At 48.8% G+C, this 26,024-nt stretch overlaps 3 protein-coding genes and 2 pseudogenes across 3 annotated transcripts; 3 read left to right on the forward strand and 2 right to left on the reverse strand.

Moving 5' to 3' along the window:
* Positions 1–2,304: 2,304 nt before the first annotated feature.
* LOC133917836 (uncharacterized) lies at positions 2,305–3,279 on the reverse strand. Its single transcript, XM_062361672.1, has 2 exons — positions 3,119–3,279; positions 2,305–2,611 (listed from the first exon to the last, which is right to left on the reverse strand). Exons 1-2 carry the CDS (start codon positions 3,277–3,279, stop codon positions 2,305–2,307), a joined length of 468 nt encoding a protein of 155 aa, XP_062217656.1.
* Positions 3,280–7,985: 4,706 nt separating this feature from the next.
* On the forward strand, positions 7,986–9,107 carry LOC133917479 (uncharacterized). The gene is made up of 3 exons (XM_062361375.1): positions 7,986–8,353; positions 8,428–8,527; positions 8,626–9,107. The coding sequence occupies exons 2-3, from the start codon at positions 8,462–8,464 to the stop codon at positions 8,860–8,862; spliced, it is 303 nt and encodes a 100-aa protein (XP_062217359.1). The 5' UTR covers positions 7,986–8,353; positions 8,428–8,461; the 3' UTR covers positions 8,863–9,107.
* A 1,687-nt stretch (positions 9,108–10,794) lies between these two features.
* Positions 10,795–14,201, forward strand: LOC133918833 (uncharacterized; annotated as a pseudogene).
* On the forward strand, positions 14,092–14,701 carry LOC133917837 (protein NRT1/ PTR FAMILY 8.3-like; annotated as a pseudogene).
* A 3,331-nt stretch (positions 14,702–18,032) lies between these two features.
* On the reverse strand, positions 18,033–21,957 carry LOC133918834 (nicotianamine aminotransferase 1-like). Its single transcript, XM_062362909.1, has 7 exons — positions 21,518–21,957; positions 20,122–20,461; positions 19,797–20,015; positions 19,662–19,721; positions 19,254–19,409; positions 18,847–18,940; positions 18,033–18,277 (listed from the first exon to the last, which is right to left on the reverse strand). The coding sequence occupies exons 1-7, from the start codon at positions 21,874–21,876 to the stop codon at positions 18,144–18,146; spliced, it is 1,362 nt and encodes a 453-aa protein (XP_062218893.1). The 5' UTR covers positions 21,877–21,957; the 3' UTR covers positions 18,033–18,143.
* Positions 21,958–26,024: the final 4,067 nt, after the last annotated feature.

Below are 26,024 nucleotides of genomic sequence, written 5' to 3' on the forward strand. Positions count from 1 at the left end.
GTGAGTGGCCGGGATCGCCTGATCCCGGGCTCCTCATGCGCCCCTTGGTGCTCGGGCGCCCTGGCCGTGGGAACCAAGTTCCCGGGCACCCCGAGCTCGGAGCGCTGCCCCTCCTGGATCGGTTGGCCGAAAAGCTGACAGCTATCCGGTGAGTGGTTAAATTTAGACGAATTTACATTCAGTAATATTTTGTTCCCGAGTCGTCCTCAGGGGCCCTCGTACTCTAATCTGCTCGGTGAGACGGTCTCCTCGCGCACAAAACCCTGCCCCGTGTCCACTTTTTCCTAGAACGATAGAACGGTCCGTAGAAAGGTGTACCGTATGTACGGTAATTTCCGATCGAAGTCTTTCATGGTGGTCGTGGTGTTTGGTCTGCTTACAGGACCCCGAGCACTACCGAGTCCCTGGGGTTCTCGGGTAATCCTATCGCTCGAGCTGCTCGAATAGTTCGAAGCCTAGGCCCCAGGGACGGGCTGTCGGTGCTCGGTCCGGTCCGTCCTAAGCCCGGGCACCACAAAACCGTGGGGACTCTTGGTCGCGTTCCCGCTCGCACGTGTCTCCAGTCTACTTGTTGAGTGGTCGCAAAGTGGAGAAGTGTTCACTGGTCATGGCGTGCTCCGCGCTGGATCGATCTATCTCCCGAGCAAGGAAGTTCGTGCCTTTGTCTTTTGACTTAGCCGTTGCGGACTCGTGAGGGCTCGGGGGCTGAACGCACCAAGAATACCTCACTGCTCGGGCAACGAGTGGTCGGGACAACTTCGTTCTCGGGAGGAAAGGTTGGGGTCGGTCCGACTGAGTACTCCTCGGGGCATCAAATGAAAACAGCAAGAACAACAAAAACTTCATCAAGCACTCAGAAGAATACTGGAGTTGCGACCCCAAAGAAAGGCTTCCATTATATTCACAAAAAAGGACATCTATTCTGAGGGATCACTCCCATATTTACGTCAAGACAAAGAAGAAGAAAAAACTACTACAAAGGCCTAGTCGAAGTCGGAGCCTTCGCTGCTGCTCCTCGGGGCTGGGGTCGGCTGCGCCTCCCGCGCGAAGCCGGCCGCCACCGCGGCGGTGGTGCTCCAAACTGCCTCCCGGGCGGCCTCCTCCTCGGCTTCGACCACCCCTTCCTGAGCTGGTTCCAGCGGGAAGTTCGGGTCCCGGCTTCGGTACCAAGCCAGGACGTGTTCGGCCACTGCCTGGGCCAAGCCACGCCCCTCCCGGGCGGCGAGTTCCTGGACGGTCTGGGGCAGATCCTCGAGGCGCTCGCTGACCTTCTGGAAGCCTAGGGCGAACCGGCCAGGGCCCGCCCCCTTCTCCTCCACGTGAAGTCGCCCGAGCCCGGCCACCCTCACGGACCGCTGCATCCGCCGGAGGACGTCCTCTAGCATCAGCTGCAGGCTGGCCCGTTCGACCGAGGTGGCCTCGAGCTCCTCCATCACGGTCCGCAGCCGCTCTTCAAGGCCCTGCCCCCCGGCCATACCAGCAGAGCCAGCGCCGGGCGCCTGGGCCTCAGCCAGCTTCACCTACCCCTCAGACAGGGCCTGCTCACGGGCAGCCAGCTCTGTCTCGAACTTGGCGGCCCGCTCCTCCCTAGCAGCAACGGCCGCCGTCGCCTCGGCCACCTCCGCCTCCCGACGGGCCAGCAGGTCCTCCCGGGTGCCCAAGTCCACCGCCGTTATCTCGACGTCGGTCTCCCGGATCGCGACGTCCTCCTCCCGGCATTGGAGCTCCCCCTCGACGTGCTGGAGCTCCTCTGCCCAGTATTGGAGCTCGGCGTGGGTCCGGTCGACCTCGTCCTTTTGGCGGGCTAGGTCAGCCTGGAGGGCCTCTGCTGCCCTCTCGCGGTTCCTGCTCCCGCTCCTGCGCCTGCCTCTCCCTGGCGAGGGCCCTGGTAGCCTGCTGCCGTGATTACTCGGCCAGGCGGGCGGCGTCTTCCCGCTCCCGCGCGACCTCCGCGCGGGCGTCCTCCAGAGTCTTCCGCTCCCGCGCGACCTCCGCGCGGGCCTCCTCCAAGGCCTTTCACTCCTCCTTCATAGCGCGCTGTCCATCCTCGTTGGCGGTGCGCACCGCGGCGAGGCGGGAGTCGAAAACGCGCCAAGCCGCGGTAAGCTACGCTCTCTCCGTGGCCAGAGCGGCGCGCTCCGCCTCCCACTGCGCCATCTCCCCTGCTACGGCCGCCTCCAGCCGCCCGATCACCTCCCGGGCGCTCCCAAGCACGACCGGGAGGGGGTCGGCGGGCTGGCTAGGTGCTGGGTCCCCTGCGAGCCTCCTCCGGGGGGCTCGGGGTCCCCGAAAACAGCCGCGCAGTCATCTGCCCCGCGCTCGGCGCGCTCGGGCGGACTCGGACGGCGCCAGACGGTCGGGCGCGGCCGTAGTTGTCGGCTCGGAGCAGGGCAGCGGCTGCATTTCTGTCTCGACCGCCACGTTCGCTGGCCTCGGCTCCGCCGTCGTGCTCACCGGCTCCGCCGCCGTGCCCGCTAGCCCCGGTTCCACCGCTGTGATCGATGGCTCTGGCTCCGCCGGTGCACTCGGCTCGGGCGCGCCTGGCTCGAGGGGTGGCGCCGACCTCGGTGTCTCCAGCCGCCCCTGGCTCTCGCCAGCGCCCGTAGGCGGCCTGCAAGAGAAGAATGGGATCAAAACTCAGAGTTTAGTCCAGGTAAAGCACGCCCAGGAAAGAAGGGAGGACGAAACTTACGCGGCTGTGGGTCTTCGGTACTGCCACCTTGCTGTCGAAATCCTGTACTCCGAGCTCGACGGCGTTGGCCCAGAGTCCTCCCTCCTCCTCTTCCGCCGGGAACTCTGCGGGGCCGCCGCGTGGTCTCCGGGCGCCGAATCGGGCCGAAGCAGACCAAAGTGCGGTTCCAGAACCGCAGATGCCGCCCCCACCGACGGCCCCGCGCTAGACGGCTGGCCACCCCGGTTTCCCCCCTCGCCTGGAGATGATGACGGCGGGGACTCCGGCACAGGAATAACGAGCCGGGGGTGCTTTCCCTGGTCCTCTGGCGCCGTCGCCGCCCCGCTGCCGGCGGCGCCTCCTCCTTCGGTGTGGTGGCTGCTGCCTGCAGCAGCCCCACCGCTGGCCTGCGACCCGCCGCCCGCGGTGCCCGCGCCACCGGTTCACGCTGGGCCTCTTTCGGCCCTCTCGCCGGTCGCCTCGTCCACCCCGGGGATCTGGATAGTCCCGGGGTTCTGGCGCCCCGGCCGGTCGGTCAGCCCTTGGGTGTCGAACTCCGGCAGCATCGCCTGCAGAGCCACCCGGTCAGGATTGGCGCAAAACACCATCTCCTTCCACGGGAGCTCCGCCCGGCTTAGGTCATCCACCCCGATCACCACCCGGAGCAGGCCCTTCAGCGCCGGCCTGCCCAGGTCCCACTCCTCGCCGATCTGGGTCCGGGTGATGTCCTCGGGGCCGGTGTAAAGCTAGCAGGGCCGGACCCGCTCCCGCAGGGGCGCCAGGCGACGGTGCAGGTAGTCCGCCACCACCATCACCGAAGTAAGCCCGGCCTGGCGCAGAAAATCGATGCGCTCCAGGACTGGCGCCATCCGTGTGTCCATCTGCGGCGGCACCTCCTAGGTCGCCTTCTGGGGTTCCTCCGCCATCTCCGGCAGAATCAGACGGTCGTGGGAGCTGACGTCGACGTAGAACCAGTTGCGCCGCCAGTCCTCCCACTTGCTTCGCAGCACCTAGGGAATGTATTGCTCCCCCAGGCCGTCCCGCAGCCGGAAGTTGCAGCAGCCGGCGACGTCCGCGGTGGAGAAGCCCCTCTTCTTCCCGGCCGACCGCAGCACGAAGAAGTGCCGAAAGAGCGTCACCGACAGCGGCACCCCCACGAACATCTCGCAGAGGTGGGCGAAGACCACCAGGATGACGACGGAGTTGGGGCTAAGATGCACCAACTGGATCCCGTAGGTGTCGAGGGTCTGGAGGAAAAATGTTGAGAACGGCGGCACCAGCCCGGCCGCCACGAAGGAAGTGAAGAGGACGATGCGCCTCGGACGGTTTGTCACCAGCGGGAAGCTCGCCGGCGTCACCACCGAGGCCCCCCGCTGGCCCTCGGGGACCATCAGCTTTCGAACCTTGTCTGTCGCCCCCTTGTTCACCAGGCGGGACTCCGGCAGCACGCAGTCGGGAGTCCTGTCGCGGTGGCTTCCTCCTGCTCTTGGCATCTCGTCGGGGTGGGGGATGATCTGGACGGTGGGGAAAGGAAGGTGCTCTGATCGCCTAAGGAAAGTCTAGGGCTCAGGAGCGCAAAGAGGGCGAGAGCTTGATCGCAAGATGGCGTAAAGAGGGGGGCGGTTCGCTCCCCTCCTCCTTTTATACCCCAGGGGAATTCAAACGTCGCCTGCCACAGCGCACTCGGCGGGACGGTTTCCCCGGTCAACGCAACCGCCAGGCGAATCTCCCACAAGTCGTGCGGTGTCAGCAGTTGCCAGGCGTATTTTCCTCAATTTGCGTGGTTGCCACGCGTGCTGCCTGCCTCGTTGTCACACGCCTCGGGAGTCGTTTGGACGCGCGTCCGTTCGGCTCCCCGTTGGGCCGTACCAAAGGCCCGGACCGGAGGGACCACCATCTGAAAGATCACCACGTGGCGTCAGTGCCGACTTTGGCCTCGTTGGCGACGAAGGGCCCATCCGCAGTCTCTGGACCATTGCCTGCCAATGGGCCCGGGGGCTGCTGTCGGTGTATCAGGAACCGGGGGTCCCCGAATCCCGAGGCCAGGCCAGTCATCCGCCACATGGTGCCATCCCGCGGAGTCTCTCCCGCAAAGTGAGAAAGATCGAGTCCCGGGATAGGGTGCTCGGGGCCACAGTCGGTGGCCCCCGAGTACCCCAGTTCCCTGATGATCCACGAAATCTAAGTACCGGGAAGAAAGTGCTCGGGAAGGTGTACGATGACACTTGAGCACCCTAGTCCCCCGACGACCAGGAGAGCTAAGTACCGGGAGAAACGTGCCCGGGGCCGCTAGCGGTGGCCCCTGGGCACCCAAGTATCCCGAGGACCCACCGAAGAAGTTCCGGGAGAGAGTGCTCGGGGCTGCATCCCCCGAGCACTCGGTTCCCCGTGGATCCGTACAAGAGTGCCCGGGAGAGAGTGCTCGGGGAGGTGAACAGTACCCCCGAGCACTCGGTTCCCCGAGGATAAGAAAGGCATTCTCGGGAGAGAGTGCTCGGGGAGGTGAACAGTACCCCCGAGCACTCGGTACCTCGACGACCCAGAAAGCCCCTTGGCAGAGGCCCCCGAGGGGGCCCACCGATGAGGTGTCAGCCAGTCAAAGGCCCAAGGCCGCATTTAAAGAGCGTGCATGGCCTGTCACCTCCAACTGCTCCTGCTGCGCTCAGCGTCAGTTCCTGCCACATTCTGGCAGAGAGGCGTGGGGTCATTAATTGCATGGGTCCCGTCCCGTGCCATCCGGCCCGTCTCAGGATAACGTCGTAAGGGCCGAGGCGTTCCGTCTGCCGCGCTGCTGTGGTAGGGGAACAAGACAGGGCGGGCACGCCGGGCCGCTCTGCAATTGCCCGGTGGGCCCTCCCCACGGCGCCCGTTGCCAGAGCATTTATGGTGACGGATGACCGGGCGTGGGATGCTTTTTTCCACCCCCGGTCACTTCGCCCAGAGGTGATGATGACGCCCTTTCCATTTCAAGGCGCCTCGGAGTTCGCGTCCTCCCGTGCGAGGCATACCGCGGCTGGCATGTATTTGAAGAGGCCGGCGGCATATGGGACAAGATCGATCTCAAAAAAAAAGGAAGAGGCGGAAAGAGTCCGGAAGAGAGAGCTGAATCCAACCTCAGAGAAGACGCCGAATTCCGGGGCACCCCCGAACAACATCACTGAAGAAGAGCCATTACACACAAGCCGAAGAACAGGGAGCCCTAGGCTCTAGGATAGAAAACCCTCCTTGTAACCAGCAACATCCTTGAGGGACTTCCTCAGGACAGATATAGTGTCCATACAGGAGTAGGGTATTACGCCCACGTGCGGCCCGAACCTGTCTAAATTCTGGTGCATTTACTTCTTTTTGCACTAGATCATTCCACCACCACCGGTAGTTGCATTCATTCCCATTTATTTCTCCGACGAATGTACTCAGGATCATCCTCCGGCCGAATCTCTAAAAAGGGGTCTCTCGGGATCCCTGCGACTGGAGTTAATCCTCCGACAAATTAGGTGGATTTAATTTCTTTAGGAAAATTTCCTTTCAAGCATAGGGGACAAATGACTGCAGCAGACCAAGATGGGTGATGAGAGCAGGTAAATGAAAAGTGACTAGAGGGTTGAATCAAAATCCTACAATTGGGCTTAAACTATCTGCAACTATATTCCCTTTTTAGTTCTCATTCCTTTTATTTTCTCTTATCTTCAACAACTTTTCTTCGAGAGAAATCGCGAAGGGAAAAATGAGATAATCCCGTCCTGAAGAGAATGACCCTGGGAATCCTTTCGTGACAGAAACCGTGAAGGAAAACCATTGGAGCGTTGAAGGGAACGAAAATCCCAGGGAACGAAAATCCCTTCATGATGGGATTTTCGCCCGTGACGGGAAACCCTTGAGCATAGTCTTAGCTTGGTAGTCCAACAACCAGCAATATATAATTCGCTTGGGTCTGCTCTACATGGTGTGTGGTGAAGCACGGGAGGTAGACTCAAATGTAACAACTTGTGCTGCCTATTTGAAAAAAGGGGGAATTGTTCTATAAATTTTTATATGTTTAGATCTAATTCACTCTAGCTCTATTCAAACAGGGTCCAGAGGTTGTGGCATTTTTGGCCATTTTGCTAGGAAATACAGCATCAAACGCTAAGGCTCTATTTGGCATTACAGTGGTTTTTTAGAAGCACTTATTTCGTTCTATATTAGCATAAAGCAGTTAGTTAGAAGCATCATTCTAGGACTGATGTAGGTGATCTCCTTCTTATCCCCATGCTACAGTGCTCTTGGGCGACTCCCACGCCTCCCCTCGATTTCCTCTCACCTCTTACTGATGTGTGTTAGCTCCATTTGGTTTTAGAGTATTAAATTTAATTTCTAGAATACCGTTTGCATCAATTGAAAATTTGTTGTCCTAAACTGTAGAATCTAGAACTTGGTGAGCATATATGTAGAAAAATGTAAGTACACCACTCATTAATAAAGAAGTCGTCGCATCCATCCAATCAATACAGAAAACTAACTCAATTTGTCTACTCGTATAACACCAACCAAATATAAAACTAACTCGTCTTATCCATCTAACCAAATAAAAAACTGAATCATCCAAAAATAGTAATGATCATGTTTCATCAAATCTTGTTCTCTAACCAAACACCTCCGTAACCCTTAAAAGTGGGAAGTTATACTTTTGAAAGTGGTCTCTCAGAAGCAAGACCCTCCAAAAGCCCGTAATATATTAGGGGCATATTTGGTTTACACCTGAGTTTATCATGTCTAAGGTTAGTAATATCATATATTTTTAGGTAATTGTTTGATTGACTGCTACAACTATGATAAGCCATATTTTCTTAGTTCATTGGTCCATCATATACTTAGTTTTTTACTAATTTTGCCACACTTATAGCTAAGATTTTATTAACCACACTTTTTACGATAAAATCATATTTAATTAATTTTAGACATGATAAACTTATACGTGAACTAAACATGCATTAGAAGCCACATGTTATCGGAGCTTCTTTAGTAGGACGTGTATATGAGAGTGCCCCTATAGTTCGCTAGCATTTATCTGCAATTGCCACCTCTTATATACATCAACCTTCATCTATGCTATACTATCATTCCCCAAGGGAATCGACTCCTCTAATATAGTCGTGATTTTCCTCCATAAACAGGACGTGTGGATAGTGGTCCAACAAACAGTAATTTCGTAAACGAGACTGTATACAATACCCTGTAAACAGCGATCCATTACAGTAACCTAGTGAACAGTGATTTACTGCAAATTATTATTTAGCAAGTCACGTAATACTAATCGGTGTCACTGTACGTCGGAGGAGCCGGTTCCATCGCGGAGGTCCCCCATGCCCCATGCCGCGCCATCTTTCCTCCACTTCGCCAAGCACCCACCGCTGATGATCTCCGCATGGCGCGCCTCATCACCCAAGCCGCCGAGCTACCCCAACAAACCCCCCAAGCCGAGATCTCCATCCAGCTCATGCATTGCTGTGCAGATCTGGGAGGCAGGGGTGGACTGCCGAGGGCGGGCAGCTGTATATCTGGGAGGCAAAGGGGCGAGGGATTGACTGTCGAGGGCGGGCCGCTGCAAATCGACTGCAATGGCAAGGGCGCGCTCTTCATCATCGCCGAGTGCTGTGGTATGGCGGTAGTCGATGGCGTCGAAGCAGACTGAGACTCTGAGAGGTAAGGTGGTGTTCAGTTGGATCTTGATCTGAGATTTGAGTTCATGATTTTATTCGGCGATTTGAACCGTGTAGGGAGTGCTTGCATCATGCAGCCGAGACATTTGCCATGGATGATGTTCTCGGGAGCGCACACGTCGAGGTTCAGTTCGGAGACCTGGAGCAGCAGATTCAGGTTGTTGGATGGTTCATTCTGACCCAGCATAGACATCACTCTGGAGCTGTTCCTGCCAGTGCTTTGCTGATTGATTGAAATCCGTTGTGCAATGGCAGGTGGCGGTGGAGTCCTGCCCTGTGGACTGCATCCACTGGGTTGAGAGCCAGGAGCTTCCGATGCTGGAGTTCCTGTCACGTCCACAGCCGAAGGAAGGCCATGGCATCTTCGGTGGCGGATGGGAGAGGCCGAGGAACGTGTTTGCAGCAGCCAAGAACTTGGCCAAGAGATTCGAAAGGGAGGAACAGGAGCTGGAATGGGAGCAATCCTCCGGAAGTCTCAATGGTCGATGCTAATGCGTCGCCGTGCAGATCTGGGAGCTCATGCATCGCCAAAATTCAGATCCAAGGATCATTGATGTAAAGGCATTATTCAGATTTCAGACCAAAATTCAGATCCTTGCTCATTTTGATGTATACTGTGATAACAATGTTTACAAGAAATATTCTTGGTTCTTGTCAATTCTTTATTGGAATGAATGATAGATATATATTATTGATGTTTTGGTAAGAGATCATATGTGCAATGGATCTTGATATTCAAGTGCTGCCAAATGAGTAGTATACAATTTTTTTTAGTAAAATACCTCTCCTGAAAATATAGTATGCAGATGCACACCTTGAGTGTCAATTTTCTCGCAATTTTAAAACAGTCGTTATAAAGGTGTCATGCGTAACAATATATGCGTTTTGAAATATATTCAGTGTCAAAATTCTACTCCATGTCCCATGACACCAACATTTAATTTATTATTTTAATTACAAGTATATAACAACCTATAAAATATGAGTTAGACTCTGTTTGTTTTATAAGGAAAATAAACTAAAACTGAGAAACTCACTTAGAGACGTTTTTTAAAGTTATATATTGAAAAATAAAAAAATTAATGTAGAAACCAATCGTCTATTTAAAAAATATTTTTTCAAAAAAACATAGTTTTTTTTAAAAAAAATACAAAAACATAATAAAAAAAACTGGTGCCCCCTCCTCCCCTCTCACCCCAGGGTTCAAAAATTCGATGGTAACCAAGCAAAAATAGCGATAACCGGCCATCTCGGTCCGGCTCGGTTTCAGAAACAGAACAGTAATCAACTTTAAATTCAAAAAATTCAAAAAAATAAAAAAATTCAAAAAAATCTTAAAAAAACTAGACACAATTCTAAGACCTTTTGTGAAAAATATTTTCAAAAATAATAACGTTTACATCATATTCTATAGGGAGTAAGTTTGAAAAAAATAAAAAAATTGAAGCATGTGGCTCAGTTATTAACTCATATTAAGTAAAGTTTAACATGCAAAAACATATTTTTCTTGTGTAGAACGTATCTTAAGAGGATCTTTAAAATTGATTTTATTTTATTTAGAGTTTTATTAATTTCTCTATGATTTTTACAAAGTTCACAAGCATAAAGTGAATATGTTAAGAAACAATACTATAATTAACTTTTTCATGTCTACTATTATTTTTTCTACATAAATTATAGTATAAATAAACTAATAAAAGTGGTTTCACTAATTTTTGAGGTGTGATGAGTCAGTTATGAATTAATCTAGTCGCAATACATTTACACAATCCTGCATGTTACGATAACTAATTCATGAGTTCATGTATTTTTAAAATACATAGGATCATGTAAGAAGACTAAAAAAATTAGTTTCATAATTTTTGGATTAGCAAAGAGTAAACTATGTATTTAACTTAGTTTACCAAATACATTTTCTCACAGAAAATTTGAACTTTTTTATGAGTATAAATACTTTTATCATGTAGATCATGTTACAAGAAAACCAACAAAATTTATTTTACTTGATTTTAAGCTCAGATGAATTAGTTATTGATTTTACAAGATTGAGATAATTTTTGGATTTTTTGTTGAACTTCATTGGAAATCGAGAAATCCGTTTGATAAATCGAGAAAACCGAGCGGTTACCGACAATGCGAAAAATTCGAAAAAATCATTCGATAAATCGCAAAAACCGCTCGGTAACCGGTCCAATTCAACCGGTTACCGAGCGGCTAAAATCGTAATTTTTTGCTAAATTTCAAATTTATTCAAATAAATTTTATCTGAATTTTTTTAAAAATTCGAGATTTTTCGATTACCGTGGTCCAATTCAACCACGATAATCAGATTTTTCGATTACCGCCGGTGCACAGTAACCTAGCTTAACTTAAACCCTGCTCACCCCTCCCTCGGTACAAAACTGGCCAAAAAACCCGTTAAACCTACGGTGGACCGATCAGCCGGAAAAAACCGCGCCCAGCCCTCCTACCACCCCCGAGGACCCACCGAGGAACCCTCCCCTCCGATCCCGTCCCTCCGCCGCCTCCCGATCCCGTCCCTTCGCCGCCTCCCGATCCCGTCGCCGATGGAAACCTCGGCAGCGGCCTCCGCGCCGCCCACCCCGGCCTCCACGCCCTAGTCGCACCTCGCCTCCGCACCGTCATCCGGCCTCTCCGCCAGGCCACCGCACCCCACCCCCGCCGCCGCCCCCATCGCACACTCGGAACCCAGCATCGACGACGAAACCGAAGGAGACATGGGTGGGGGTCGACCGAAGCACCGGTCACCGGGAGTGAGTGAGAGAGATGAGCGCGGCGGCGGCGCGGGCGGCCGCCTTGGAGCAGGATGGAGGGGCAGGTGGTGCTGGTGACGGGTGCCTCCTCTGGCATCGGCCGCGAGCTCTGCCTCCACCTGGCACGCGCCGTCCGCCGCATCGTCGCCGCCGTCCGCCGCGCCGACCGCCTCCGCTCGCTTTGCGACGAGATCAACGGCTCCGCGGCCGCCGAGGGCCCCCGGTCGGTGGCCGTGGAGCTCGACGTCGCCGCCGGGGGATCAGCCCTTGAGGCCGCGGTGCAGAGGGCTGGGACGCCTTTGGCCGCGTTGATGCCTTGGTCAACAACACTGGCGTCCGAGGTATCCTACTTGCCCTCTGCTGTGCGAGCGTTCTGTTTCCTTCAATTGAATTAAGGTTGAACTATGTCCTTCTAGGGTTTAAATGAATCTTCAAATGCAAAATACTCATCAAGTTAAGCTCAAATTTGCAATTCCTTTTCGTTAGTGAACCAAGTGCATATCGGCTTCAATGGCATATAAGATTGATGTCCTTGTGTACATCAGTTGGAGTGCATTCGACACTGGATTGGCCTGAGGATGAATGGGATAAACTCATCAAGACGAACCTCACTGGATTATGGCTCGTGGTGAAACATGTCTGTATTCGCATGTGTAATGCCAAGCTAAAAGGTTCAGTGTCTCAGTGATTAACATTTCATCTATTGCTGGTCTTAACCGTGGGTATCTGCCTGGCTCCATTGGATATGCATCTTCCAAGGCCGCTGTGCATTATGCCACAAAGGTAGTATTCTTATTGCTCATCAAATATTTGATTTCTTTCGTGTTCATGATAAACTGGATTGGAACATCACTCTTTTTTGAAGTGCTAAAATTTGATGTTCTATATACAAGCCATAGTGATTGCGTGGGTATATGTCTGCAGCAGAACATTCAGATTGTTGATAGCAAACCATAACCAGATCTCCGTTTCTTTTCTCCCTACAGGTTTCCTCATCAGATCTGTACTATAGCAAGCCCTTCAACTGGAAGGCTCCTGCCATTGTTTTAGGTATATATCGTCTCAACACAAGCATATTTTAAGCAGTATACTTTCCTGCCAAGCTCTTGCGTTGGTGTCAGCTTACTATCTTGTTTTTCTGTCAAGCTGCTTCTCTAACCACTCGGGCTTTTTTGCATCCCCAGCCTTTGAATTCTTGGAGAGCATTGCTTACTCCGGTATCGCACTCAACTTGGTCATCTATCTTGGAACGGTCCTCCATGGAACTACTGCTTCCAATGCAGCAAATGTTGATGCATGGAACCGTGCCACGTTTCTTACACCGGTTCTTGGAGCCATTCTTGCTGATACATACTGGGGAAAGTACAAGACCATAGCTATCTCTATTATATTCTATGTCGTTGTGAGTGCTGGCACTATCTTTATTTACTAATTCTCTCAAACTATGTGACAATTTTTTCCTTTATAATCACTGGTGTTTGTTCACACTTCACGTTATGTGTCTTGATTGTCCGCAAATAGGGGTTGCTCGTAATTACCACCTCTGCTGTCATTCTATCACTACGTCCTGCCTCATGTGAAGGAACATCTTGCCCTCCTGCAACAGGGTTTCAGTATTTTGTGCTCTTTGCTTCATTGTAGTACCTCATTTCGCTTGGTACTGGGGGCGTCAAGTCAGCTTTACTCCCCTTCGGGGTGGACCAATACAATGATTCTAATCTCGAAGAGAGTAAGAAGCAATTATTCTTCAGTTGGTTCTTCATCGCTGTCAATCTTGGAGTGTTCATCTCGTGCACTGTCCTTGTTTGGATACAACAAAATGTTGCTTGGTCTCTTGGATTTTGAATCTCCTTGATATGCCTTGTTATCGCTACAGTTGCCTTTTTGGTTGGAACACCAGCCTACAGGGTTCAACTTCCAACTGGGAGCCCACTGAAGAGTACTGTAATGGTATTTGTTGCCTCTTTTAATAAGAAGAGAAAAGCGGCAGTTCCTGCTGATAGCACACTATAGTTTGAAGGGAATGACACTGAATTAAGCAACGCAGTGCCAAACAAATGAGCTCAAACCCACGATTTGTCCCAATATGGAAACGGAGTTCGAAGCCATCATAGCAGGGAAATTTGGCTTACATTGGTAATGTAGTCTGATTGCTTCATGACCTTCAAAGAGACATTCGAAAGATAACAATAGTCTAATCTCAAACATTTTGTTTACATTTTGCTTCATGACCTACAGTTATGCAGGTTTGAAACTTAGTATGATGAAAGAAAAGCAACTCCTCTTAAGAAAGATTGAAAATTGTTTTTTTGAAATCAACTTTTAAATGCACCTTTGAGTTACATGATTAGAGCACAAAAATGATAATCTGGACCTACGACCTGGACTCGAAAGTTTGTTACTCCATTGGAAACAGCTACGAGATCCTGTGAGCAAAAAGTAACTTATGAAACTGTTATACGTTACCCCAAAAAAATCTCATATAGTAGGGCCTATTGTCAAAATTTTACCTTCGCATCAGAAGGATGCTTTCGTGCAAACACTCTAACTTAGGCATATGGTCTTGATTTATTCATATGAAGCTTAACAAAAGTGAGCTAAAACCCAGTTGATACTCATAGGGAACCTTTCCTTCAACTACTCCCACTGGTCGTGAGGACTTGCTGGTGTAGCCAAAAATAACTTGCAAGGGACCTAAAAAAATTTCAATGCAACTATAGTACAATATAGCCTCTGTTTGCCCATCAGATTGAATTAAATTCTCTTTCCTAACTGTGACATGCATTTCTTTGTCATGTTCTGTGAGATAAAGTCTATACCTTTGTATAGTTCATCCTAAAACTACAAATTTTCATGACTGGTTAAGTGCATTTTCCTCTTTTTGTTTTTAATGTTTTGTTTAATATTATGGTACAGGCTGCGTTTTCCCTCGTGTTTTGGTTGAAATTACGCTGAACACTCTGGGTATTTGGACTCATTCAAGTGCTTAGATAAGGCTGCTGTGGTTTTAGCGGACCAAGACGTAAAGGATAGCCGTTGTCCATGGTTATTATGTACAGTAACTCAGGTGGAGGAAGTGAAGATTCTGGTCCGGATGCTCCCAATAAAGGATAGCCTGTGTGTTCTATGCAGCTTCAGTGGCCCAAACAGCTACCACTTTCATTCAACAGGGGAATGCAATGAACACCAAGGTCGGATCCTTCTCTGTGCCTGCTGCTTCTCTGAACTCCGCTGAGGTAATCTTTATGATGGTTTGGGTCGTGTTTCAGGACAGCATTGTGATCCCATTAGGCAGAAGATACACTGGAAATCCTGCAGGGCTTACGCTACTGCAGCGGATGTGTATTGGCCGTTTTCCAGCGATTTCAGCGTTGGCAGCAGCTGCACTGGTTGAGATGTGGAGATTGCGCTGTGTCAAGGCTGGCCAAAATCTAAGCATAGGGTGGCGACTCCCCCAGTTTGTGATCCTGGCCTGCTCCGATGTATTCTGTGGTATAGCGCAGCTTGAGTTGTTGTAATACTGGATTTTCAGGAAAAAAAAAAGAGAGAGTTGACCAAATCTTGACCTTTTAATCTGTTGCTCGGATGACCGATCGGAGATCGCGGTTGTGTTCATCTCGTCGAGACGAACCCATTTTGCTATTCATATGTCCGTTCCGGGCACTCTGGAACCCGTAGCGAGCCCAATAAACTTAGACCGTTCGTTGTTTTGAAAAAAAAATATATATAAAAAAGAGAGGATAAGTGCTGGATGACTCTTCCCCGTGTGCGGTCTCTCTCTCGAACTCTCTCTCTCTCTCGCGAACTCTCTCTCCTGCCGGGTTTAGCCGCCGGCCGCCGCAGCCCGCCGCTGCAGCCCGCCGACTGCCGTGCCCCGGCCGCCGCCGCCGCGCCCCCTGCTGCGTCGCCGGCGCTGCCGCTGCGCCGCCGTCCGCGCGCTCGTCGGCCGCCGCCGCTGCTGCACGCGCCGCCGGCCGCGCCCGCCGGCCACCGCCAGCCCCGCCGCCGGCGCCTCCCCCTCTCTCCCTCGGTGTGTCGCCAAAGCAACCCAGCGACGCAGAGCAGAGAAGCCAGCAAAAAAGAGAAGGAAGAAAGAGAAGAAAAAAAATGAAAAAAAGGAAAAAAAAAGAGAGAAAAAGGAAAAAAAAGAAGGGGAAAAGTTGGAAATTTTCGGAATTTCGTCGGATTCGTCGTCAAACTTTCGAAGGCGAATTTTCGGTAATTTTCTGGACGTTTGTGATTAGATTAAATCAATCAGTTAATTCGTGTCGTATCATTTCATGTGATCAATAGTTTGATTCATTTTGATAATCGTGGTTGACTCGAAGATACGACATACGAGTTGCAGTTAGACATCTCAACGGGGAATATTCTTGCGGGGAATGGGTAACCATCCCCGTCCCCGACCGGGGGAAATTTCCCCGTCCCCGTCCCCGTCCCCGCTCGCGGGGAAAAAAATTCCCCCATCCCCGCCCCCGCGCGGGGAATGGGTACCCGACGGGGTCCCCGTCCCCGCTATCGAGAAGGAATTTTGGGCTGGGCCGATTGTAATTAGGTAGAAATTTTTGGGCTGGGCCGATTGAAGTTAAATAAATTCAGCTTAATAAAAATAAAACTTAATATTCGGGGCCCCGCGGGGAAACGGGGACGGGGGATGGGGAATCATCCCCGCCCCGTCATACCCGACGGGGGGGATTTTTTCCCCATTAAACTCCCCGTGGGGGAAAAAATGATCCCATCCCCGTCCCCTAATAGGGGAATTCCCCGTCGGGGAACGGGGAACGGGGCCCCGTTGACATCCCTAGTTGCAGTATTCAGTTCGTCGAAGTGAAATCTAAGTAATGAGGTTTTTAGTTCAATCCTAAATTGGAAATAGTGTACCATTTCATGCGATACAACTCTCTGTTCAGTTGTCCGAAATGTCGGCGTAGACGCGACGTTTTCCGATGTAGGGTTGACGCTTCATTTTTTATGTGCTTCAAATGTACTTTAGTGCTAATAACATACCTGTTCAGGTGGTACCTCTTCTGGGCGGCCGTGATTTTGCTTTTGATTCGTCGCTTTTGGTGAAAGGCAAGTAACTTGGGGGTGTGGTTCTATGCTATGGTTATATTCATGTCTTACTTCTTTTGCAAATAAAATTGAAGTATATGGTTTTCTTTTCTAATCCATTTAAATCATGGATGGCGTTGCATTTAATTATTTAAATCAATACTTTTCTTGTTGAGTTGGATTGTACCTTTATCTTCATGAATCAGTTTATCTTTGTGAAATCAGTTTATCTTTATGAATCAGTTGTGGTTTTTATCATGAGCCATTCAAAAAGAAATAAAGAATTGACGTCAATTCACATGCATACATATGTATTTATGCACTTCATATGGTGATAAAGGCCGATCACTGCTATCGCGCGTGATTCGTACCGGTACATGGAGTTGCATGAGGAGTTGGCATCGTCCAGCTCTCAAATGGAGTTGCATCATGGCATTCATACATTTCTTTTTATGATATTTAGAGAATTCAGAATTCTGGGAGTTGAATGCCATATTTTGTGAAAGACTGGGTTGAAGTTTGTCGTTATTTTCTCGACAAATATTTTGAAATGACGATCTCTTTAAAACCATGTGTTTTCTTGTTGATGTGAGAAAAATGTTTATTTCCCAAATATTTTTGAATGAAGGGGTTGAAACTTGTCGTTTTCTTCTCGACAAATATTCTGAAATAATGATCTCCTTAACACCAAGTGTTTTTCTTGTTGATGTGAGAAGAATGGTTATTTTTCCAAATACTTTTGATCGAAGTGAGGTATGTTTATATTCATAGCTGTTACTTACTGAGCTTGTCTCACCCCCTGCTAATTCTTTACAGGTATGTTTAACTGCTGACGTGCATTTTGGGGTTGGATCTGGGTAGTTGCACACACTATCTTACCATGATGTCGATAGCTCAACCGGTGAATACAAGTGATGTGTCTGATGGTCTGTCGTTTGCTTTTTTTTTTTGTTGTGGTACGACGCTGGTAGCGTCGTGGTGGACTCTATTTACAGGCTAGTTATACCTACTCTTGTTTGCCTGTGATATTTTCTTTGGTCAGTTATACCTCTTTATAGAGGAACTGCTGTCAAAATGTCCTATTTTCAAATAAATAGGCTTAGTTGTGAAGTAGGTGTTACAGCTGTTCTACTCCGAGGTCCCTGCGTCGATGCGTAGCTCAATTTGTTGTTAGCTTAATATCTTATTGCTTGAGTACAATGCTTTGAGATCTATCAGGCGTTAACTGATTGTAACTATCATATGGTCTTAAAACTAAAATATTAGCTCCAGTTGTTGTTAGCTTAGATGAGAAGGACCAAAATACATACGATTTTTATAAGAATGCATATAGAGGTGTTCGATTTAGAATCTGTTGCAACGCATGAGCATTGCACTAGTTTTAGTTACATGAGAGATGATCTCTTTGAGAGATGTGGTCAAGATGAAGAGTGCACATCAAAGTGTTAACAACTAACAATAGTTATTAAAAATAGTTTAAAACAAATACATTCACCCCAAATAGTCATGGACATTATAAACATTGCACATTTCATGAAATGCCAAACGATCACAACTTTTACAGAACCAGCTTCTCGAAAAGGAGCCTCTCCAGAGTCGGAAGTTAGAAGCAGCTTTTGCCAAAGTCTCAGTAGGTTACTTTTGGTATTTTGTTATAGTAACTATGATCACTCTGATGATTTTACACCAATTATAACCTTTCCATAAGAATATGTATTTCATCATTGGCACACATTTCAATTATCTTAAAATAGAAGACAAACGCGCACTACAGTGACAAATGTAAGAAAAACGAAACTGCTGAAGCATTAAAGTGATTAGAAGATTATGATGATATGTATATGTAAACATTAACTTTATAGATTCTTAGGAAATAGAAGTTTCACATTTGTTGAAGATACAATGGAAAACATTGGAACTAGTCAACAACTTTGATCCCAGGTACAATTAAAACCCATTAAGCAAATTCTTCTTCTTGTGCCTCTGGCAGAAAGATTTGATCCTCTCAAGACCATCTAGAAGAGAAGATGAATCAATGGCAAAAGTTATGCGGACCCAGTTTTGCATCCCCAGAACACTCCCTGCGTTGGAGAAACACAAGTCAGACTAATTAACAAGATGAACATATTAATCATGAAATGAGAATCTTAACTAGAAGTATTTATTTTAGAAAGAGCAATATAAATCCCCAGCCTAAACCTCTGGATACTAATTTAAACTCGCTAAAAAGCTAAACCTCTCACGTTACCCCACAGCAGATCTCTTTCTTCATTAAGTATCAGCATCCATGTTGCTAAAAGGAGAAATATTATTCATGTAAATATTAGTGCATCACTATGTGACTTTTTTCTCATGTGGTTAAAGGAAGCCTTGTCATTTCATAGCAGTTATAAAACACAGTTAGTTAAACCGATTACTGACAATAAAGGCACCAAATTCACCTCCATGAAACATGTATTAAGGCCTTTGATCTTTTAGCTCCTTATCGGCGCTAGAGGAACATTCAAGCTAAGCTGTAGCTTTTAGTATTAGTGATGTTTGGAATATGAAATAAAAACTATTCCTTTGATTAAAAAAAGTTACATATTGGTAGGCACAAAATGAGTTTAATTTCCCAATATAGCTTCTTTAAATGCAGAAACATCCCCACCTGGGCATAAAATTACCGACTCCTCTTTTGCCAGCTGGCAGCAAAAGTCAATATCATCATGGATCCCCTCCAAAAGATATAAGTTCAATTTCACCTGTTTATAACATCTCAATGTAAGAATATTGACAAGCAAGCTTCTAGAATATCTCTAGGTTTCCTTTTATACAGATTGTGCATAATAGTTAGTAATACTAAATTACTGATAAGGTTAACATGATTAATTTTGATAACAACTACGTACCACTGTACAGAATAATTCATAAAAAAAGGAAAGTAAATTGAAAGTTTTGAGTACATAATCATTTTTAGGTGCAGGTTGCGTTAGTGGAAACCTAAATTGTTCTATTTCTCCATACTACTAAATTTTATCCTTGAAACTTCTATAACATACTTTAAACATTGCTTACCATCACAAACATGGATCCTTCTGGCTTGTGAGGACAAGTGATGCATTTGATGTCCTTTATTTCTCTATAACATATCTCTGATGTTTCAATTAGCAAACCATGGATCCTCTTGAAAAAATCTTCCTTTGTGTTCTCAAGAATATCTGGAAGTGCTCCCTAATCAACCCAGACAGTAACTCTTAATTCTGAGACAAAATGCATAAGAAGACGCCACAGGTAAAGAAAACAAAGAACTGTTTGTGAGTGTGCATACAAATATGGTTGATTCCCTTTTTTCAGCTCTTGTATTAGGTCAAGACTTTAAGAATTACTATCTGAATGAATCGTGTTTATATATTCTCATTTTCGATTGTTTGAAATTAAGAGCTACCATGCATAGCAAATTGGAGGAACAGGACAAATGCTAACCTGAACAAAAGTTGCTGGATCAGTCGAAACATTAAGGAAGTTTGTAATTGACATAATAATCTACAAAAGATCGGTATATAGTTAGTAAATAACACAACAACAATTGAAATGAGTATGTATTGATGACTTACTTACCTTAGTTTCTTGCAAGATCTTACTGGGATCACATACTGCTACCCAACCAAGACGCCATCCAGGCACTATCCATCTCTTTGATAGGGATCCTATGCTCAACACAGGGGCAATGTGCCCAAAGACACCCATTGGGACAAATGGGGAGTTCCCGAAAACCAAATTGCCATATACTTCATCAGCAATAACTAATATTCCAAGCTTCCTTGCTACCTCCGCGACCTAAATGACATCGAAACATGCTTAGCATGGAAACTGGCACCCACAAAAAATTAGTTAAAAATAGTGCACAATAGTTTAAATGGTCAACAAAATAATACAACCATACCTTTGCCAAGTGTTTGTAGGTATAGACACTCCCACAAGGGTTGTTGGGGTTTATGAGGACCATTGCAGTGGTGTTCTTGTCAGCAATAGACTCAAGAGAGTCGATATCAATTTCCCAGCCTCTTTCAGGAATCAGATCAAAATGACGAACTTCTAGGTTATTGAGTGCGGCACGCGCCACGTAATTTGGATAGCCTGGTTTAGGGAGCAATATGTTGGTGCCCGGTTGGGCAAGAACCGAGATAACGACCTCAATGGCTTGAGTGCCTCCGGCGGTGAGGAAGATATCATCCGCGGAGACCTTGTACGGGAGGTCATGCGACAGGTGCTCTGCCAAAGCACTATTTTTGAAACACACAAAGTTAACAGTTATATACTTTAATTTGGATAAAATTTAAGGATAAACAAGTTAGGTGATCAACCATCAACAAGCATGAAAAATAATAATATAAGAGCGTTTCCTATTCTAAGAAAATAATAATAGTGAGAACACGAGCATGACGAGCTACATATATAATTATTAGTGTTGTCACAAAACCATCAAAAGACAGCAATGCTCACATAGTGGAGAAAAAAATTTAGAAATACTCCAACGAATCATCAAACATGGAAACACGTCTAGCAAACAAGACATGTCTTTTCTAGACAACCAAATGTAGAAGGAATTGAGCCACGCCTCTGCCAGCTATATATCATCAGAACAAAAAGCCTCTTTTTCCCCTCTCTGCCAGAAATGTGTCTGCTGGTGCATGAAGCACCGCCTAGAACACCCCAGACGTGGCATGCCACGTCGGATGCATGGCGTGTGGGCTCCTACTCCCTCGCGCATGGTCAACAGCGCGGCACCCGTGGCTACGTGCGGTGGGCCGGAGGCGACCACGAGGCCGGACGAGGCGGCCTCGTGAAATCCCGGCGCCGGCACGAGTTGGGTGTTAGGCCAGAAATCAACTACTAATCGTCCCCTAATCCAGAAGTTCTTTTATATAATCTCAATGCCTTGAGATTGATGTAATGCAATTAAAATTAAAACATGTTGGTCAGCCGTCAGCAGCTGCGAGTTTCAATTCTCAACAACCATATCGATTGTTTTTGAAAGATCATATGGAAAATTAAAAGACCTGTAGTCCTTTCGAAAAATTAAAAGACCTGTAATTAGGCATGCATGTGGGTGTCTGAGAGTCACATCGTTTTTTTTCGGAAACTTGACTGTATTTTGTACAAAGCCGGATAATCTTTTTTTTGGTATATCCAGTCCTATTTTTGGCAGATTTGTAGGTCAGAGACGGCGGGATGGCGACAGATGCGAGCCTAGCCATGACGCGCGCGGTAGCTGGTTCGCATCGTGCATAGACCAGCATGCACGTATGTGGGGAAAAAAACGAACGAGACACACGTACCGGCGGGCGGTGGGGAGGCCGACGCCGGCGGGGTAGCAGTTAAACTGGCCCGTCCGGAGGGCGGCGGCCACGGCGTCCTCCGCCTCAGCGGCCGTGCGGTAGGCTGGAAACACGGAGGGGTCCCCGTGCGCCAGCGGCAGCACGGGCCGCGGGTCGCGCTTGTCCACGCTCGCGCTGATCATGTACCGCACCGCGCGGATGCTCATCTTGTCCCCCGCCGCCGCCAGCGCGTCCTCCTTACCACGCGCGAACCTCCACACCCCCGCCGCCGCCTCGTGCCCGTTGCCGTTCTCCCCGGCGACGTAGCCGTTCTCCCTGGCGACGTAGCCGTTGCTGTGGCTGTTCTGGTGGCTCGCCATGGACAAGGAGCGAGGAAGAGAGGTGTTTTGGTTTGGGCTGGGATCTGGTGTGGTGGTTGACTCGATGAGTTGGGCACTTGGTCCGTGGTGTGCCACCTTTATATAGGCGACTAGGCGTCGGGTTTGTGTTGACCGTTTTGGGACTCACCCGGGGCAGGGGTGGCACGAACCACGCACGCACGCCCCGCGCGGCCAGTCCGCCGGTGCAGTGGTGCCCCCGGTATCTTTTAGGCTCATCCCCGGCACGAATCCGCGCGCATCTCGTTTTGGCCTTGTGTTCGTGGCACCAGTTGCTTGCCTACTACTAGTACATAGATGCATTCACGCAGCATGCATGAACCATGCTTGACTAGCACCGATTAATTGTTTGGTTTGTCTTTCCATAAAAAAACAAAGACGCGAGTTGGTGACAGAAGTATATCTGCAGACTGGCAAGCACCAGGAGATCATGGAAATAATTTCTAGAAAATTCATGTCGATAATCCTATCAACCGACTTTAGGTACGTGTGGGAGCGTAGCGCGTTTGGAACACAGGAATTTTGAAAATATTCAGTTCTAGCGGGAAATCGATGAGAGGAAAACACGCTTTTCCAACGGCAACCTGGTGTCAATGTTTACTGATTGATTTAGGCCGATTGACCGGTGTAGTTAGGCTATCGACCATATTTATAGTAGTGCAGATATGAAACCTCGTCATCTTACAAATAAATATTGGCTAGTATTATTACTCGTCCATTTGCAACATCTACCGCTACTTTACGTGCATACCCTACCTACCTTTGGTCAGCAAACTTTTTAAGAAAATGATATTTATCATTAATTCCGGCCCGTATATTCATGTGTTTTGTGATATGCTCGATGATGTGTTAAATCAAATGCGCACCAGAGTCTACGCTAAAAATGTAAAGCTCGTTAACGCCCGTAAATCGGGTAAATTCGCTGTGTAAGGAAAGGATGAAAGAGCTTTCTTCTTGCGTGTACTCCTTGGGAATATCCACCTAAGTGCACTTAATCCCTTAAAGTATAAACTAGATATTATGTGGCCTAAACTTGTAATGGTTAACCACTTGACTAGTTGGAAATATCCACTAAACTTTTAGAAAGATATTTTTTTCCGAGGAACCTTTAGGGGAAGAGTAATGTATACTACCCAATCAGATAGTAACGTAGGTCCAGAAAAAATGTTTTTTTAATTCCACATTATATATTACTAAAAGGAGGTATAAGGTGGGGTCCACAGCAAAATAAAAATTCCCACCCCTCAAACGGTTTCTCCCACTCCCACCACCCCATTCCCCACAACTAACACTGCCCCTCTCACTTTGTCTTTATTGGTGTAATAGATAAGAGGGTGCTCTAGAAGACGAGCCCCACACTATCAAATGTTAGCCAACATTAGATATTTTTAAGATCACAGACTCATTATGAGACCAGACTCATCACGAGACCAGATTAGGGCTCATGTGACCAGCCCCTGATCGCAGATAGAAACCCTGCGACCATCCCTATTAGGACGTATTTAATGCCATCTACTCGAGTATTTTTCTTCCTCAGGAACTCTCTTTTGACAAGAGACGTCGTGGGCAGGCATGGTGGAGCAGTGACTCATCTTGTAATATTTAATGCTACAGGATGGTATGGCTAGTGAGCGTGATGGCGTTTGATGATGGGACATAACGTGCATGACGACAAGGACAGAGTGGGCATGCCTATCCAATGTCATGATAGACTAGGGGTAGTTGGCTTCGTCAGTAGGTCTGCCGCGGTGTTTGGCACGGTCTGTTTGTATTTGTTCTTGAGTTTGTTCGATACACAACCGTAAGAAACGTAGATCAACGCGACCGTCATCTGGTATACCTCGGATTCATTGTCAGGGATCACCCCTGATAGTTGGCGCGCCAGGTAGGGGCACATTTTTCACATTTTCTTTAGATTTGGAGACTATGGCTAGGCTACTCATGTCCGGATCAATGAGGCCGCAGAGTCCCAGTTCTAGGACCACGAGCGTCGCGAGGTTTTCATCATGGGGTATGACCCAGATGAGCCCGGTGTGCTCCAAGCATGGGACACCGAGATAGAGTCAGAGGGTTCTGAGACCGGACGTGAAGTTTGCATGGCGAACCATGCTGTCGGGGGCAGCATAGACACTCATGTCACGGGAACCAGAGGTGAGCCCCAGGCCATAGGCCAAGAGGGAAACCAGATCGGCGCCAGACATGGAGGTGGTCCTATATTGCCCCAGCAACTGCAACACAACCCGAATGAGTGTCTGCCTGAGGTTGAGACCTTGGCGACAACGTCTTCAAGGCCGTTGTGTTGCACACGAAACATGAGTGCTGGGGGCTCCCCTCCTCACGATGTCTCACTGCTCCACAGTCAGCAGCTCGACCATGAGGCCATGACCCCCCGCCCAGAACCTGCAGGCTGCGTGGGTACTTCTTAACCACCCACTGGTGGCGGTACCAGAGAGTTCACCGGTAGCACCATCACTGCGTGATCTCGCCCTCTTGGTGTAGACCACCTGGCACCAGACCGTGGTAGCCGCCACCCCATCCACCACAACGAGTGGTCGAGGTGTGGTCGGTAGGGTTCGTAGAGTGGACTCGGCGGCTGGAGGGAACCTGTGCTCCCTCCGTAATAGGGAGTACGAGGAGACCCTCACCATGTTGGACAGTCCACTCGTAGACCTGCACGACTTGCTTCACCACCGTGACCTCCGTGACGTAATCTGGGGCCAGAGGGCCACCCAGAAATAGGAAGATTGCGCCCGACAAGAGCAGAAAAAGGGCAAGCGGCTCTACCACTCGCCTTCCACTCACAGGGGGATGTCACACTCCTCTGTCCCCTTGCCAGGGCCATGAGACTATCATCTCTCTCCTCGGTTGCATGAAGCGGCCCATTAGCGAGCGGCTCCCCGTTATGAGATGGGGTGTAATGCTTTCTCTGCCCAGCTACAAGAGGTGCGCTGGCCAGACAAGTTTTGACCAGTCCTAGCTGAAAAGTATGACGGCTCGACCAACCCAGAGGAGTTCCTGTACATTTACACCACCATTGTGCAAGTCGCGGGAGGTGATGGGAAGGCCATGACGAACTATTTTTCGACCGCCCTGACTGGTTCGCCTCAGTCATGGCTCATGAACCTCCCTACGGGTCGATTCATTCCTAGGAAGACTTATGTGATTAGTTCGTCGCTAACTTCCAGGGAACCTATGCCCGACTAGTGGTCAAAGATGACATGTACCAGGTCAGACAGCGACAGAGTGAGTCGCTGCGAGACTACATCTGTGTTTTACCGAATGCCATAATACCATTCCAAAGATCATGGACGAGCCCGTGGTCATAGCGTTCCGGAGGGGGGTTAGGGACCAAAAGATGGTCGAAAAGCTGGTCACCAAGGAAGTCTGGAGCATCACTAAGCTCTTTGAGCTCATAGACAAGTGCGCGCAGGCCCCCAAGGCCTGTGAGCACCAGATCGATGCGAAGCCGCAGCCGACCTCTGACTAGCTTGCCTCTTCCAAGGGGGCCGACCAGAAGGAGAAGAAGAAGAAGAAGAAGAAGAGCAAGGCTGAGCCACCCGACATCATGACGGTAGTGCAGACATACCACCCACACCGATGCTTCGAGAAGAAGGATGAAAAGAAGGGCAAATGCTACTTCTCGATCCACTATACTGATGCTCACGATCTGACCAAATGCAAAGTCGTGTGAGGCATCATCGATAAGGAGCTTAGGGGTTGCAAACCCAAGCGCGACGATGATGGTGTGGACGAGGCCAATCTCGACCAATCAAATTTGGGTTTCCAGCAGGCCGAGCACATGGTCCACCATATCTTTGGGGGCACCACGACATATTCCTCTAATAGTGAGTACAAGTCAGTGGTCCATGAGGTATCCACAACCATGTTGGGTCCGAGTCCACATTTGAAGTGGTCAGAGGTACCCCTCACCTTCAACTAGGCAGACCACCCCGCCTACGTCAAGCGCCTCAGATGCTACACCATTGTGGTCGAGCCCATAATGCACAACATCTGAATGGGGCACGTACTGGTCAACGGTGGGAGCTCCATCAACCTCATCTTCGCCGATGCGCTGGATGCCCTGTAGATTCTGAGGAGTGCATTGAAACCATCTCCTCCCTTCTTTAGGA

Source organism: Phragmites australis, chromosome 5, assembly GCF_958298935.1.
Source record: "Phragmites australis chromosome 5, lpPhrAust1.1, whole genome shotgun sequence".
NCBI classification, from domain to species: domain Eukaryota; kingdom Viridiplantae; phylum Streptophyta; class Magnoliopsida; order Poales; family Poaceae; genus Phragmites; species Phragmites australis.

Excerpts from the sequence above, each read along its gene's own strand:
- LOC133917479 (XM_062361375.1), top strand. The coding sequence starts at position 8,462 with ATGGATGATGTTCTCGGGAGCGCACACGTCGAGGTTCAGTTCGGAGAC. Across the intron at positions 8,528-8,625 it reads ACCTGGAGCAGCAGATTCAG|GTGGCGGTGGAGTCCTGCCC; the intron begins GTTGTTGGATGG and ends GTGCAATGGCAG.
- LOC133917836 (XM_062361672.1), bottom strand. The coding sequence starts at position 3,279 with ATGGTGTTTTGCGCCAATCCTGACCGGGTGGCTCTGCAGGCGATGCTG. Across the intron at positions 2,612-3,118 it reads AGGGCCGAAAGAGGCCCAGC|GCCGCCTACGGGCGCTGGCG; the intron begins GTGAACCGGTGG and ends CTTCTCTTGCAG.
- LOC133918834 (XM_062362909.1), bottom strand. The coding sequence starts at position 21,876 with ATGGCGAGCCACCAGAACAGCCACAGCAACGGCTACGTCGCCAGGGAG. Across the intron at positions 19,410-19,661 it reads ATCCAGCAACTTTTGTTCAG|GGAGCACTTCCAGATATTCT; the intron begins GTTAGCATTTGT and ends TGGGTTGATTAG. Across the intron at positions 18,278-18,846 it reads GTCGGTAATTTTATGCCCAG|GGAGTGTTCTGGGGATGCAA; the intron begins GTGGGGATGTTT and ends TCTCCAACGCAG.